The 17,332-nt window shown below is 42.7% G+C and overlaps 1 protein-coding gene across 8 annotated transcripts in view; it reads right to left on the reverse strand.

The window, feature by feature from the left end:
* Tnrc6b (trinucleotide repeat containing adaptor 6B) overlaps positions 1–17,332 on the reverse strand; it is a 233,866-nt gene that overhangs the window by 37,032 nt on the left and 179,502 nt on the right. For 6 of the 8 annotated variants that reach the window (XM_059248167.1, XM_059248169.1, XM_059248162.1 and 3 more), the window contains 6 exons: positions 14,228–14,572; positions 9,427–11,766; positions 7,164–7,322; positions 3,377–3,552; positions 999–1,073; positions 178–223 (listed from right to left, as the gene is read on the reverse strand). In XM_059248167.1, the coding sequence (XP_059104150.1) occupies positions 178–223; positions 999–1,073; positions 3,377–3,552; positions 7,164–7,322; positions 9,427–11,766; positions 14,228–14,572 (3,141 nt within the window). The remainder of the gene's footprint in view (positions 1–177; positions 224–998; positions 1,074–3,376; positions 3,553–7,163; positions 7,323–9,426; positions 11,767–14,227; positions 14,573–17,332) is intronic. The other 2 variants (XM_059248171.1, XM_059248166.1) reach the window with 1 other exon arrangement.

A 17,332-nucleotide genomic window follows, 5' to 3' on the forward strand; every position in this document is an offset into this window, starting at 1 on the left:
AACATTCCTTTACATTCTTTCCTGGCTCTCCAGTCATTTGAAATTTCAACCTCTATACTGTGTCTGGCATGAAATCTTATATAGAGCAAAATGTTTGGTAAATGTCTATCAATTTGACTGCCTCAACTCAAACAGGGCAGGAGATCCCAAGGGCCTGTCATGTCCATGGATACACACCTACAGACAAATCCATTTTGCTGCTTGGGTTATCTTCTGTTTGACTCTGAACAAAACAAAGCAAACACAAGTGAGAAACAATTACACACATTTTTAATCATAGAAGAGGTGCCATTTTGCATGTGAAAGCCACATCTTACCACAAGCACCCCACAAGACCCTCTGTAGTGAACTTTAAACTGAAGTGAATACTGTAACATTTTTGCTATCACAATTTGATGACCATCCATCATTCAATTCCACACGTAATCAACCGCAGTAGAGCTATGGACAAAGTACTAGTTCAACAACTGCCTGGAGAAATAAAGTCATCCTTAAGTGCGCTGGACCGAATCCCACAAGTGGTAGCCAAATAATGACAACTTCTTCTTGTGACTTGTCAAGTCATCAAATCTTGAACTGTGCAGCCAAGCTAAATCATTTGTCTTTTGGCAACCAGGACAGGATGTCCCCACAGTGTTCCCAAGAGATAAGGAAATTAGAGATTCTGCATGAATTATTCTCTAGATAATGAATCCCATCATAGTTTTTCTGGTTGTTTTCTTTTTAAAAACAATGATGTAAACACTGGTACAAATGTCATTTAAGTGTCTCTTTTGTCCCCACCTTTCCAAGGAAAAGGCCACAAAGACAATGCACTTTTAATGTTGGTGCATATTCCTTAATAAAATAGAAAATAATAATGCTTACCTCTAAGGGCCAAGAACATTGCTTCACCCATATTTAAATCTGTAATTTTGTACTGTACATGGCAGTAGTCCTTAAATTTGTACTAAGTCTGAAATTTGGGATAGTTTACACATGAGAAAAATAAAACTTACCAGCAATCCCATATTTGAAAACTGTTTGGCAAGAGGATTCATCCATGAATCATTGTTTCCTCCTTTTAGTGAGCACTACAGAAATGAAACATAGAACCTCAGTCACAGACCTTATCACAGCCTTCCAAGCCAAGGGTTAACCTTTCTGAACCTAATAGCTTGTCATTTTGATATTTCACCTGTTACTTTAATGGCTAATAAGCCCTAAGTCCAGCCATTTTACTTTTTAGTTCAGCTTTTACTCCTACTCATCACAGTGAACTGGAAAAGATTTACTTTTTACATGGAAAGAAGTCAGTATCAGGTTGTTTAAAACGTTAACTTCTCCATGCTACCTCAGCCACCTCTAGTAAGATGCTCTCCTGTGACCCCAGCAGGATTCTGTTAGGGAAAGAACTGCTACTGGTGAGTGTTGTTTGGAAAGGAGCCTGTTTCGGCTGGACACCACTCTGTGTGGGAACAATGTGGAATGCATCCAAGGAGCCTTCATCTGGTTCACAGCATAAGGGTCACTGGTTCTCAGTGGGAAAGAGGCCTGGACAAAGATACTATCCTTGAGCTCCAGGGACAATCGAAGGAGGGTAGGTCTGTGACTCTTAGGATGCTCTCGTTTCTCCATTTGCTCCATTCCCACTCCTGTGAAGGCAGGATTTGGGGAATGGGGTTGCTGGGATGTGGTTTGGGCTTTGTGTAGCTGTGCATTCTATAGGTAAAAACTCCATGTGCTATGTATGATATATCATAATTGTTATTATTGTTGTTATTTGAGATAGGATGTCCTCAAACTCACTATGTAACCTAGGATAACCCTAAACTCTTGATCTTCCAGAATCTGTCTTCAAGGGCTCTGATTACAGATGTGCACCACCTCATCTGGCTCAAGATATGTATTTTTAAAGTAATGGGATACTTATATTTAGTTAAGATATTTTAAAAAAAATCCCCCATGAAGGAAGCAGAAACAGGGAATTTACTAGTGTAGAGCCTTTAGCTTTAAGAAGAAAACAACTCTGTGTGAAAATACTTAATCCCACTGAACTGCATATTTAAAAATAGTTAAGGTGACAATTTTTACATTATGTGTATTTTTTTTTTTGTTTTTGTTTTTTTGTTTGTTTTTCGAGACAGGGTTTCTCTGTGTAGCTTTGTGCCTCTCCTGGAACTCACTTGGTAGCCCAGGCTGGCCTCGAACTCACAGAGATCCGCCTGGCTCTGCCTCCCGAGTGCTGGGATTAAAGGCGTGCGCCACCACCGCCCGGCACATTATGTGTATTTTAACACATTAAAAAAAAAAAAAACAAAAAAAAAAACATCCTTAGTATTGAAGGTCAGAATCATTGTCATCAGAGTTGAAACATTCAACTCCCAATTAAGTACATCTTGGTTACTACCTGAGTGGGAGGATTCAAATAGGATCTTTCACTCAATCTGGATCCACTGCTAATTTGCAAAAGGTCAAAAGACTGCTAAAGCAGACCAGACAACATGAGAGTCCAAAGATGCTAAGCAGTATAGTGCAATTTCTTTAGTGACTAGAGAAAGGAAAGTCAAGTCCTTAGGGAAGGGAAACCCAGGAAGAATCGCCTCAACCAATGTCTCTAACAAAAACCAACTGCTCCATATTACAGAAGAAAGTTAGGGTATTGAAACCCACAGCTTCAGGTCAAGGGATGAAGGCTACCTGAAGGTCTCGTGAGACAGTATGGGAATCTGAAGCCCAGGAGGAGATCGGCTAGGAAGCATTTCACAGGGCAGCAGGGGTTTCAGGGTGAAATTGAGCACATGGGTGTTGGTTACTTATTTCTCCTGTGTCTCTGTCTCTGTCTCTGTCTCTCTGGGGAAGGTGAGTTGGAAGGCACAGCCTGGCACAGGATGTGAGGAAAGCATTTAGTTACGGCAGCACAAAAAATGGGGCTGGCTTTCACTTTACTGAAGAAGGGTTCTGGACCTTGGGATGAATCAGGTAAAATTAAGACTCACTGATCACTACTGGAAAGCCAGTATTATCTTCCTTTGGTGTCTTTTCTACATTTTCGTGGAGATTTACCCATAGGACTTCTTTGTCTTTAAATGCAAAAGTACAAAGCATTTTTAAAGCAGGCCTCAAGAACTTAAAATAAATTATAACGTGGAAACCAAAACTCAATTACCTCCACTTTACAAATTTTATTTTATCCACAGTGCCACTTCAAGATTTCAAAGTCATGGGACAGGAAGATGAGGGGGTACAAGGGAAGTAGTTATTAATTGATAAGGAAATACTTTCCCCTTTACTTAGAATCTCAGTGACTCCAGCTGCCTCATTCCCTCCGTGAACAAACTCTCAGTTCTGCCTTCTAGGAATAAATAAGCAAGCTGAAGCATTTCTGAAGCACTACCTTCATCTGTTTCTTCCCTCCTTGTCCCCAGCTTGCTGAGTTGTGGGAGGAAGTGCTTCCCTGAGAGCCGGTCGTGTTCCAGACTCCTCCATCATCCTCCTCTTCCCAGCTAGGATGGCGAGTTCCTGTGACCGGCCCGTCACTCTCCCCCCAGCCGTCTTGCATAGATTTGGAATCTTTAAGGGAAGAGTGAATCAATTCTTTGCAGTAAGTCCATGAAACAAAATTAGAGACATTCCTTGCAAATGCAGCATTTTAGTATATTTGCAGTTTTGTCTACTCTAGCTACATGGTAAGGCAAATGCATTATTCTTAAAGAGAGCAGACAACAGACCTTAAAATCAAGATCTTTTGACTGCTTCCATGGTTCTTCCTGGAACCAAGGAGATAGTAATTTCAAAACTTAAAAGAACTCATCACTACTATAAGAAATTTCAGAACTGGGTGGTGGTGCATACTTGCAATTCTACCACTTGGGAAGCTGAGGCAGGAGAATTACCAGGAGTTTGAGGCCAGCACGGACTACTACAGACATTATCCCAAACAAACCAGCAAAAAGAGTGCGTTTGTGGGATAGTGAACATGAATACGAATGAATATGAATTTCACATTTCATTGAGAAGAAACTGGTTCTCTTAATGAGCAGGGCTGCTGAAGTGAAGTCTTTGTTTTATACTACCAAATGTAGGCATTTCAAATAGGTATGGCCAAAAAACCAGCGGTCTACCTTGTTTGGGATGAGACTGAAGTAAGAATGGGAATAAAAAAACAAGGCCATGGAAATTTGAAGCTTATTAGGTCCATAAACACATCTAAAATGTATTAGCTGAGGAGGATCCTAGACGTGGCTTCAGTAAGAAAAGATAAAATGTAGAAGACAGAATGGAAAAAGGAAAGAAAGATGGGACAGCCAGAGAGGAGGGAACTGGACACCAGTCTCCAGTCTGTTCTACTACCATACCCTTTAAACAAATGTTGTTAATATGAACAGAACTGGGTTTGTCTTCTTCAAGTGAAGTGGGGGCTGGGAAAATGGCTCTTCCCTGTAGGACTTCCAGGGACAGCTGCTATCCTTGAGACCAGGCCTATGAAAGCCAAATAAATCCCCACTTGCAAAGCACAGGGCGGCTGCCTCTTCTAACTGTGGCATCCCACGCTATAGCAGGTCCAAGTGACGCCATAACTCTCCCATGGAGTTTATCCTAACCACGTGAAGGGACTTTCTTGTGGAAGAGCAATAGGCAGGACTGTTACTCAAAGTACTGACAGCCAGATGGTACAAGAGGTTACAATTTTATATAACCTGCATTATACTGTATAAGCTTAGGATTTATATCACCTACGGATAAGCAATAGGAATTTAAAACCAAATATACATAGCATACTGATCTCTTTATAAAAATGGGGTGAGAGAGATGGCACTGACTGCTATTTCAGATGATCCGGGTTCAATTCCTAGCACCCACACGGCAGTTCATAACTGTCTATAACTCCAGTCCCAGGGAATCCAAAGCCTCTGAGGGCACTGAGGGCATGTGATGCACAGACACACATGCAGGCAAAATACTCTTAAACATAAAATAAATAATACTAAAAGTTTAAAAAAATGTGAAGCTAAGCAATTGATACTTCCTTTCAGAGAACTGACCTTTCAACAAACGTTTTCCAAAAAAAAGGGATTAGGAGGCAAGGCTCACATCACACTTTTAATCCCAGCATTTGGGGGCTCTGAGTTCCAGGCCATGCTGAGCTACATAGTGAGACCTTGTACAAAAAAACCCAAAAACTTAAAAAAATAAAAAGTGGGGTCAGTGGGTAAAGACGCTTACCACCAAGCCTGACGACCTGACTGGTTTTGTTCCCTGTAATCTGAATGTTTTAAAAGTGAGAATCAACTCCACAAAACTGTCTTTTGACCTCCAACTAACCTACACACACAAGCGCACACACTTGTACACACACACACACACACACACACACACACACACACTCTTTTGTAAGAGTGAGTCTCAGGCTATAGCTCAGTGGTAGGGCACTTGCCTAGCTCTAGGCCCTGAGTTAATACTCAACAGAAAAGCACCTGATTTTGTTGTTTCGAGACAGGGTTTCTCTGTGTAGCCTTGGCTGTCCTGGAACTCATTTTGTAGACCAGGTTCACTTGGAACTCATAGAGATCCACTTGCCTCTGCCTCCCGAGTACTGGGATTAAAGGCATGTACCACCATCATCTGGCTAAGCATCTGATTTTTAATCATAAGACTTAGTATCAAATGTAAGGCATTTTTGGCTGTGGAAGAGCATACCTCACCAGTATCAGCTGAATGATTTACTCTTTCCTCTGAGCATTAGACATTCAAAGCATCCAGAGAAAGGACATGAGGTACAATTACAAATGACACTGACCAACAGAACATATTACAGAATACGGAAGGAAAAATGATGGATTTGTGGTAGAGGAGAGGTGATTCTGAAGCTGGTAAAGGCCATAAAAATCCTACAGTCCTGCTAAACAATCTGTGTCAGGCCTCATAAGCAATCTGGATCTATTTCAAGTTAACAAGATCCTATTTCCCATGATAACACAACTGACTTCACAATGGAAATCATGAGAATGAGGTCTTCAGATTTCTCCAGAAGTCTATGAAGTGGAATGGATGAAGACTTTTAAAAGACAATAGAGCCCCATAGGCATGGTTGTGAACTCTAGATTAAATCTAATATATTCCTCACAGAGTTCTGAGTTTCATGGGATATACTTAATCTCTTTTCTTATCTAAAGTTTTGAGCATTCCATAAAATTTCATTATTTAACCAAAAACCTTAACCCTTAAGTCTGCTAAACAGCAGAAAAGAGATGTTGCAACATGTTTATGAAAGTTACAGTCAAGCAGAAATGTGCACCTGATACTAAATTCTCATTTTAATCAAATAACAGTTTGCAGATTATAGTGACTACAAATTGCCAGTTACATCAAGTGTAGCTTATTCTTCATTTAAAAACTTGATGACATCTCTGTCAGATAAAAAACAAACAAACAAAAAACCAAACAAACAAACCAACAAAAAACCAAACAAACAACCCCTCACCTAAAATTCTCTTATGTGAGTACATGACTGAGAAATCATGTCTTAATTATATGAAGAAAAAAAAAAAGGAGAAATCAAGTAGTTACAATGAACACATTTACATTTCTGGGTAAAAATGCACAATATTCAAACTACAGTTCTAGATACTAAATCTAGTTTGTTTCTTTTTCCTTACATTCACTTAGGGTTTGTGGGTCATGTGCATGTATGCTGTCAAAGAACAACTTGCTCAAGTTGGTTTCTTCTTCTACAATGTGGGTTTGGGGAAAAAACCCAGTAACATGTGAGGACAGTGCTTGAGGAGCCTGCATTTTTGTTTGTTTGTTTGTTTGTTGTTGCTGTTGTTATATTTTATTTTTTGAGACAGGGTCTCATCATGAACCCTGGCTGTGCTGGGACTCACTATGTAGACCAGGCTGGCCTTGAATTCACTCACAGAAACCAACCTGCCTGCTTCTGCCTTCTGAGTGTGCCACCATGCCTGGACATTTATTTGCTTTTAAATCAACAATATAAATGACTTTTAACTCACTGTAAACATCTGAACACATGCCAGCAACATTCACTACCATTGATGCTATTTAATGTTTCAGGTTATGAATTGCATCAACTCAGCATTTTAAATAAAACAGCCCTCACCAGAGTGCCTTGTTTCCTAGCTAACAAGAAACTCCTCAAATTCAAAACCAAGTCTACTTACTGGGCTTCATGGCATTGGGAGCGCTGGCAGGTGTGTTTCCCCAGCCTGTGGTCGATGCTCCTGCATCATCCATTTCACCCCACCCAGGACTGCTTTCATTTGGCTCACCCCAGGCTGAAGTCCCGTTGTCTGGAGCTGGTGGTGTGCTTTTGCTCCAGACTGTAAGAAAGAAATGTGTGTCTCTAAGGATCCAGTGAATACTTAACATCCAGTGGAGGTGAAGTGGGAAAACACAGTTATATTATCTTGGCAGAAACAAACTCAACCTTCATGGAAGGCATCTGGCAAAGTCACTTTTCAAAGGCCCAATGTAGGTAACTTCTGACCCAGTAACTCCACTGCCAGGAAACTGAACCCTAGATATACGTACTACAGTGATAAAATTCTATGTACAACGATGCTGACTGTATCGACTCTAGAAAAACTGGAAGCAATTTAAACATCATAAGGAGATAGGTTATATCAAGTGTGGGTAAAGTGCAACTTAAATATCTACCAGAGGGGACAGGTTAGACAAATAGTGGGCCCATCAAGTGAAAACTACATGTGAAACAATTAGGAGAAAGAACTGTGTGTGCTACAAAAAGCTTAAACATAGGACACAGCTACAGGAATACTGCCTGCCTACCAGGGAAAGGTCCTGGGATCCAGTCTCAGGATTCCTGCCTCTTCCCCCCAAAAAGTCCACAAAAAAGCAAGTTGAACATTGCAGAAATATAATCCCTTCCCTGTTAAAAAAAAATTAAGGCTTAGGTATATTTGTAATAGATAAGAGCAAGATTTATGAATGAAAACAAATTCTAAGAGATTTCAGTGAGAAACCCAAGAGGCTAAGATTCTCTCATTTATTATCTTTTATTTTTCTGTATAGTTTGAACAGGTTTTTTATGTGAACAGAAAAATTTAAACCATTAGCAAGTGTGATTCTAGGTAAGATGTTAAAGAGTAATCTTTTTATTTCTGCCCTCATTTTTAAAAATTTTTTATTAATTTTTTATGTGCATTGGTGTTTTGCCTGCATGTATCTCTGTGTGAGGATGTCAGATCCCCTGGAACTGGAGTTAAAGACAGTTGTGAGTTACCATATTGGTACTGGGAATAGAAGCCGGATTCTTTGGAAGAGCAGCCAGTGCTCTTACTAGCTAAGCCATCTCTCCAGCCTTCTTTTTTTTTAATTCTTAAAAAAAGAGCTAGTTAAAAACAGTCACTCTGAATGATAATTAGTGTTACTAATTACATTTATTTAAAAACTAGGTTTACTTTGAATACTGGGAAACTTAACATTATGATTCATTTTTAACTAAAAACAAAAACAAACAACCCTGAAAGGTGGATTTTCTAAATTGGTGAATCTTTTACAGGGACATTCAGGCCAAACTGAGAATAGAATTAAGAATTGTTGGAACAGTTTAGTATCTGACTGTCCTGAGATCATCTTTTAAGTATGCTCCTTTCTACAGCCAACCATTAAGTCACTTGGAAGGAAGTGGGAATGTAGCTTAGGGTACAGTGCTTGCTTAGCATGTACAAATCTCCAGGTTTAAGCCCCAGCACCAAAAAATTAATAAATTTGAAGACCTCAACTGTTCAGATGCCAGCTGTGACACAGCACTGTGATAGCTTCTGGAAGAGCATCACAGGATACTCTCCTTTGCTGGGAGTGTTTCATAGGTAGAGTCAGGAAGTAAAGAGAGTAGGTCGCCGCTTTCTTCTTTAGTTCTTTATTTTTAAACTTAGAGTAGTTTTTTTTTTTCCCAAAAGAAATAAGATGTTTGGTGGTTGTTGTTGTTTTTAAATCATGCAGACCAATACAACTTCAGAAAAATAATTATGGGGACCTAGCCAGGTGGTGGTGGTGGCATATGCTTTAATCCAGCACTCGGGAGGCAGAGGCAGGCGGATCTGTGAGTTCAAGGCCAGCCTGGTCTACAGAGTGAGTTCCAGGACAGCCAAGGCTACACAGAGAAACTCTGTCTTGAAAAACTAATAATAATAATAATAATAATAATAATAATAATAATGATAATGATAATAATAGGGACCCAGAGTGTCATCATCTTTTCCTTGTACCAAGAAAGACCACTGTAACATACTGGAGCAGATGTCATCTCTAGTGCCCTTCAGGAAGAGGTTCTCAGAGCACCGAAGCTGGAACTGGAGAAACAATCCCCAGAGTAAGTTCAACGATGCATCTTAACAGATACGGCTTGGACTAGGATTTCTTTTCTTCACTTAAACCTATGAGAAAAGAGCAGGTGCCTACCTGATGCTGATTTTCCGGTCATTGGGGTAGGCAGGTTTGGTTCACGAGGCGGTGGGCCCCCTTGGGAATTCTTATCCCATAGGTTCACATTCTTGTAGTTATAACTGTTAGGGTCTCCCCAAGCTGAAGTGCCATCATCGATGTCCATTTTTCGGCTAATTGACTGCGGGGATGGCTCCTCCCAACCACTGGGTTCATCATCCTTAGGGGTTGCAGGCTGGGGCCCACTGCTCCAGTTGGAATTGGAAGGTCGAACACTGCCTGGAGGTGGTGGGGGTGGGCCTCCCCATGAACCAGAAGCCTCTGGCTGTGGCGGTGGTGGCTGCTGCTGCTGTTGGTGTTGTTTATTCCAGGAACTGGGCTGTCTCCCTGTCTCAGTCCACGCAGGGGATCTTTTGCAATCTTCCCAGCCACCTTTTGAAGCTAGGTTTGCATTCCCACTGTTACCCCAAGTTCCAATTTCATTCTGCCCTCCTTCACCCCACCCAGATACAGGCTTATTTGCAGAACTTTCCCAATTGTTATTTTTCACTTGATCAACCTCCTCGCCCCAACCATTCTTCCCAGAAGTCCATCCTGGGTTGGGCTGGCGCCCACCTCCCCACCCCTGATCCTTGCAGGAACTCTCATTCCAAGAGGAAGGGGTCTTTTCATCTGCTCGTCCTCCTCCCCAGTTAGAAGAGTTGTTGTTCTTATAGTCATTCCAGCTTCCTGTGCTCTTGGGGTCCTTCCACTCGGTCGAGGCTGAGAGCTCCCCCCATCCAGACTTCATTTGATTGCTTTGGCTGGGTGCATCTCCCCAGCCCCCTGAGTTCTTGGTCTGTGTGGCAGCGCTCTCCCACCCCTCAGTTCCTTTGTCAGATTTCCCCTCAGGCCTTGGCACCTCTTCAATATCCCACACTGTGTCCTGCTTAATTTGAGTTTGACCCCAGCCAGTGTTTGAGAGCACCCTGGGATCCAAATCAGTTCGGCTCAAAAGAGTCTGCAAGACGGCCTGGCAATCAGGATGTGTGGGCCTATACGACCGACGGCCAGAATTATGACTGTCACTACTTCCTGCTTTGTGGTTGCTTCCAGTGCTTTGACCTCCAACTTCACTTCCTGCGGAGCTGGAAGACCGTCCCCAACAGGGAGCCTGGGCATTGCCGTGGTTTTCAGGGAGGGGGTGGCCCTTCTGATTGTCCCATGCTCCAGTGCTAGAATTTGGTTGGTTTGGACCACTCCATTCTCCAATTTTCAACTCATCAGACCCAGTCGGCTGTTTCCATTCTCCCTGAGAGACCCCAGATGTCATTTTGTTCCCTTCACCCCATTTGTTGTCATTAGAGTCCTGAGGGCCAAAGTTCCAGGACCCACCCGTAGACCTGTTATTGTTGTCCCAAGAGTCAGTTTTTGACCCAGTTGATTTTGGAACAGAAGCTCCTTTCCAGGAGTCCTCTCTGTCTTTTCCATTGTTCCCATTATTTCCAGAATTGCTTTGTCCAGAGACTGTGTCAGTTCCAGAAGGCCCCCTAGCTGCACCCCAAGACCCAACACTCCCAGTCTTTCGATCTCCAGTGCTTTGTGAAGGGGCATCAGTGCTCCTGGAGGTGTTCCCCAAGCCCATCCCAAAGGGCATTCCCTTATTTTCCATGGGGTTTGGTGAACTTAAGTTCAAGGAGTTAGTGTTTCCATTTTTTGGTCCATCAGTGTTATGAATTTGAGCCTGTTCTCTGCCAGAGACAACAAAATTAACACCCGCATTTTCCATCTTTGACTGCTGTTCCCTGGATGCCTGACCTACTGTGCTCACTTGTGCACCGGAATTGCTATTTTCTGTTTCCAACGCCCCTTTCCTAGAAGTTCCTTCTTGGACCAACGCCGGCCAGGCAGATGGGTTGCTATTTGGGTTAAAGTTGCTGAAGCCAGAGCCAGGTCCAATTCGATCTTGACCACTCACATTCCTCCAGTTTCCTAGTCCATTGTTGCTGTCTGAAGTAGAGTTGGAAGATTGAACAGATTTAGCCTTAGGGTCAGACTTCCAGACCCCAAGATTACATTCGTTCCCGGAACTTGCAGACTGGCACTGGCTCCCTTTGCCTTTGTTACTAGTGGTGCTTCCTGGCAGAGTGCTCTTCTCAGAGCCAGGGTTCGAGGCACTGTTGTTATCGGTGGTGTTTTCGGAAGAAGATTCAGTGTCTTTGCTGGCAATACAAGGCCACTCTTCCATGTCAGACCCGTCTACAATCACCTTGTCCCAGATGTGAATTGGGTTGGGGGAGGCGCCGTTGTTGGAGGAGGCTCCCGGGCCCCAAGTGGAATTTGCATAATTTGAAGCAGCAGCACCTCCAAGGGTTGACTCTGGGAAAGAGATCATCTGTCAGCCATAGCTGCATATATCATTATCAATACCTGAAGTTCTGACTGCCCCAGGAGAGCTCACTACATCTCTCCTAGACTGGCTTGTCTACTTGGTCGATCTTCCTGTGTGATTTAACACAGCATCTAGAGTCACCTCTTTATGTAGGTGTGTGTGCTTATGTGAGCATGCCATGGTGCCAGTGTGGAGGTCCGAGGATAAATTAGCTGGGATTGTTTTTCTCTTTCTACAATGTGGGTCCTAGGGACTGAACTCAGGTTATCAGGTCTTTATATGCTGAGCTATGAGAACATGCTGGAGTTTCCCCTGTCATTGGCTACTGCTGTATGTACTAAGTTCATACCAGCTCTCACAGTTACCTACTTGCTACTCCTGCTGACACAGAAGGACCTTCTTGTATCCTGAGAAAACACAACAGACCTTAAGCATGCTGTGTTTCTTCAATCTATTCTAACACTTGTGGCTGGAGTGGTTTTTCTAAAACACCCCCTTTGGTTCTATCATTGCCCTCTGAGAGCTTTCAACAATTCCTTAATGCACAGAAAAGTAAAACCCCTTGGTGGGCCTTATGAAGATGCTCTAAGGCCGACCAGGCTTCCCAGTTGCATCCTTTACAACTTTCCACAAAGATGCCTACAGCCCATGAACATACCCTCTGACCCTGGCACCACTCTAGGCTGGGACCTACTGGTTTTTCCTCCCAAACCCACACAGTGAGATGTATTCATCTTTACGGACATACTTCAAGTGCCACTCCATCTATGGAGCCTCATCTTTCTCCAGCAAGAGCCATTTTCCTCGGTGTGGTAACCCTGTTTACATCCTTCCGTTCCCACATTCGTCTTTTCATGACAGCCTATCTTGCTAACGTGTGAATTCCACACAGCGGCCTGTGCATTCTGCTCTATAAGCCTCTGCTGAATGATGACTGTCCCTGAGCTAGTTGTCGAGATACAGGACTATGGATCAGATAGGTTCAGACTCCCAAGTATATTAATCTGATAAATCAGCACTGCTCAGCACATAATTCAATAGAAGTACCATATCTAGTAGGGTGGGGGAAAATAACGTTTTAATAAATTTTTTCTCAACTAATTTCTACATTAACCAAGCAATTTTCAATTAATATGAATTAAAAAGAATATTACATAAAATATACTAGCTGGGTGGTAGTGATTTATGCCTTCGATCCCAGCACTTGGGAGGCAGAGGCAGGTGGATCTCTGAGTTTGAGGCTGGCTTGGTCTACAAAGCGAATTCCAGGACAGCCAGAGCTACAGAGAAACCTTGTCACAAATATACATATACATCTATACACATTAAAATGAGGAAGCACAGAATCTTAACACCTTCAGACTGTGCTGGTCTTGCCTATGCTTAATGATATTCAAAGTCTAGGTTTTTTTTTCTTCAAAATTTGTTTTTAAAAGTACCTTTGTTTACTTATTTGTATGTGTGCTATGATGCACATATGGAGGTCAGAGGACAACATGGGGAGTTTGTTCTTTCTTTCCACTATGTGGGTGGGACCTGAAGATGGAACTCAGGCCATCAAGCTTGGTGGCAACCATCTTTACCTGCTGAGCTCTCTCCCTCTAGCTCAAGCTCTAAATTTTTTTTTTAAAGATTTATTTATTTATTATGTATACAGTGTTCTGTCTGCACATATCTCTGCAGGCCAGAATAGGGGCACCAGATCTCATTACAGATGGTCGTAAGCCACCATGTGGTTGCTGGGAATTGAACTCAGGACCTTTGGAAGAGCAAGCAGTGCTCTTAACCTCTGAGCCACCTCTCTAGCCCTCAAGCTCTAAATTTTAATATAACCTAAAAAGGCACATTAATTGTTTTTAAAAAGGGACTGGAAACTCTTTGCTATTACTGATGTAATACTTATTTAAAAACTCTTGGTGGCACATGCTCTCATAAAGCTGAGGCAGGAGGGTCATGAGTCTGACACCAACCTGAGCTATATCAGAGATCCTGTTTCAAAAGACAGACTTCTAATGCAACTCTTCAGGGAAAGATCTCTCATGTCTATATTACAGTGTCTTAAAGCTCAAAATCCAGGGTTCTAAAACTAAACACTGATTTAAAAGAAAAAAAGAAAACAAAATAAAACCCTAGTTAAAAACTAGAGAATGATATTATCTGGTCATTCTGGAAGATTTAGAAAAAGCCCCATGTAAGTCTTACTTCCTGAACACAGCTGAGGGACTACAGAACCTAGGAGGTAAAGCATGGTATTGTTATCCTTTCATGCCAAAACACTACACAACCCAGCTTCAGAGAACTGCTTGTGCACATTTTATGCTGGGATCCTTTCCCATCTTCTGTATAATCCTAACTCTCTAGACTAACAATGGTTTTTGTGGAACTGCTATCAGGAGATCAACAAAGGACGTGCTCTCTCTCCCCTGGAGCTGGCACCGAGTGTCTCACCTGGTGCAGTCCCACTCTCGCTCTGCAGCAGCGTTCCTGTCACTTGTGCGTTGTTGTTTGGGTTTGCTCCAGGTGCTGTGCAGGGAGGAGGCCCTGCCCCACCCCCGAGGAGCATGCAGGACGGTGGAGGGGGCTGCCCACGTTTTAGTAACACTTTGTGGTCCTGCTGGCAACGGAATCGCGGTGGCACCTCCCGAGGCATGTAGCGGGCGGCGCTTGGCGGTTGTCCGTTCGGCACTGCCACCCTTTTGGCATTGTTGCCACCATTGACTGGTGGCGATGGAGAGCTGCCAATTGGGCTGGCGGCCGTTGGTTGGCTTAAACTTGGTTTCGTCACTTCGGGCACTGAAAGAGAGGAGTTGGGAAAGTCTTTGAAATTAAATGTATTTTTCTAAAGTCTGTTTTTAAGAAAACTCACATGAGACCACTGTAATAAGGCAAATCTTTCGCTCTGTTCTCAAGGCACAGCCCTTTCAAATTCCTGCCAGGATGTTCACTTTACTAAGGTAGGAGTGGTGGCAGCAGGTGACAGGAACAAAGAATCAAAAATAGCACATTCTATCAATTAAGTGGGGAATGAAGCAACCACCACTCACTTCACCAAATCCTGGGAGGTAGAAATGGTTGTGCCAGTCCTCAGTAGCCAAGGGACCTTCCCTTCCTCCACTTCTTAAGGAAAAAAAAATTATTTAATTTACTTATTCTCTATGTACACATGCTATGGTAAGCATGTGGAACCCAAAGGAAAACTTGAGGGAGATGGGTCTTTCTTTCTATCATGTGGGTCCCGGGGCTGGTTTGGCAGCAACTCCCAGAGCTACCTTATAGACAATCACCCCACCTCTTTGAAGACCTGAAGACCTCTGTGAACTTTTCTGACGTCCCTGGCTAGGCAAGTGGAGCACGTTTTACCCATGTTCCTGCAACATAGTGAATTACATTTGAAGTTGCTATTTATAGACTGCTCTTTCACTGGCCGTAAGTCTCTCAAGAACAGAATCCATCATTCATTTTCCTCCCTGTGAGACAGGCACCTACAGAGGACTACACACCTAGAGAGTCACAAAATTCCACCTGGCTTTGGTTCCTACAGCCACTTGGATTATCGGTGACTGTTTGTGTAACAGAAACATTAGAAATCTTTTAGCTTTCATTTTAATTTTAGCTTTCGTTGATACAAACTGTCAAACAGCATAGAAATGTGCACAGCAACCATGAAATTACTACACCCTGCTGGACCTGCTGGCTCCTACCTCAACCTTGCCTACAGAGGTTCCGAGCTCTGCACCTCCTGTCTTTATCCTAGCAAAAGACCATAACTCTGTATTATTTCTCCTCCTCCTCCTCCTCCTCCTCCTCCTCCTCCTCCTCCTCCTCCTCCTCCTCCTTCTTCTTAAAAATACATACATACATACATATATACATATATATATATATACTCAGTACTTATTCTTGAACAATAGTTTTAAATACTTTCCTGAAAAAAAGATCATCCTCTTCTCCCAAGAAAATCTGCCCAGCACACAGTCTGGCAGAGGTACAGAAATAACCTGAGGCCCAAATCCCTGCCAACCAGCTCTGGTAGCAGGACTGCTTTGACTGCTGAAATGATGCTGGGCCAGCATGTTGCCATTTAGCTGGCTCCTTTATGAGGAGAGAGATACATCATCAGAAAACAGGGGCCCAGACTAGCCACCACTGGACATTACTGAATACTGTGAATGACAGGAGAAAAGAATAGTTGGCTGAAGTAAGTTCCAGGCAACTCATATGTCTATTCTTAGCCAATCACAAGATAGTACTGGCCTCCCAGTAAAAAGGTGGTGGCTGTAATGTGATGAGCAGAATAAAAACTTAAACCAGTCATTGTCTAATATTAACATAGTGCCCTCTGCAGAACCTACAGCAAATGATGGACAAATAATTGTTAAATAAAATATTTGTTTCTGGAATATTCCACATGCCATATTAAGCTTCATTTCTCTTATGAGAATAAAGCTAGGTGGATTCTTCCCAGCTGGTTTGTGAGGCTGCTCTTCTACAAATAGGTCAGGATCTCTATTCTAGTTAACTAGGTTGCCCACATATCTTAACTCGTTAAACAAGACAATGACAGAGCAGCCTCAGGTGAGAAGGGTCTGACTAACATTACAGCATACACAGCTGCTTGAACCCAAAACCCTGGTAGGTGTTGTACATTGTACAAAAATCCTTGTACAACACCCTTGTGGCACTTCCCCCAGTCATATCAAAGACAGGCCAGATGTGATAACGAGAACACAGCTCCATCACTTTTCCTCTGACATGGTGCTGTCTCTGGAGCCCAGTTGCTGAAAATTCCAGGACTTAGAAAAGCTAACTATGCTGATGGGCATGGCCAGATTTTTCTTCCTTTTTTCAAGACAGAGTTTCTCTGTGTAACAGTCCTGGCTGTCCTGGAACTCGCTTTGTAGACCAGTCTGACTCGAACTCACAGAGATCAGCCTGCCTCTGCTTCCTGAGTGCTGAAATTAAAGGTGTGTGCCACCACAGCTTGGCTGATTTTTTTTCTTTATTATACTTCTTTATGAACTTTAAACAAACAAGGGACAGCAAGATGGCTTAGTGGGTAGGGGTGCTTGCAACCAAGCCTAAAATGCCTGGAACCCAAATGCTGGAATGAGAGAGATGACCCCTGCAAATTGTCCTCTGACCGCACATACACACATAGCAAATAAATTAAGTGTGAAACATTTTTTTTTTTTTTTTTCCGAGACAGGGTTTCTCTGTGTAGTTTTGTGCCTTTCCTGGGACTCACTTGGTAGTCCAGGCTGGCCTTGAACTCACAGAGATCCGCCTGGCTCTGCCTCCCGAGTGCTGGGATTAAAGGCGTGCGCCACCACCGCCCGGCAAGTGTGAAACATTTTAAAGGCAAGCAAAACCCTTGACATCTATTGGAGGAGCAGAAACATTTTTACAGATTCTCCAAGTTCAAAGCTAAGACATTAGAATTAGTGTACCTCTGGAGTGTCAGGTATCAGACAGAGAGTACCAAGTCTGAGTGGTTGCCTGTCAGGTTTTTCTTCTCAATGTCAATGATTTGTAGGCTGAAGCATAAACAGTTCT

Source organism: Peromyscus eremicus, chromosome 20 (assembly GCF_949786415.1).
Source record: "Peromyscus eremicus chromosome 20, PerEre_H2_v1, whole genome shotgun sequence".
Classification (NCBI taxonomy): domain Eukaryota; kingdom Metazoa; phylum Chordata; class Mammalia; order Rodentia; family Cricetidae; genus Peromyscus; species Peromyscus eremicus.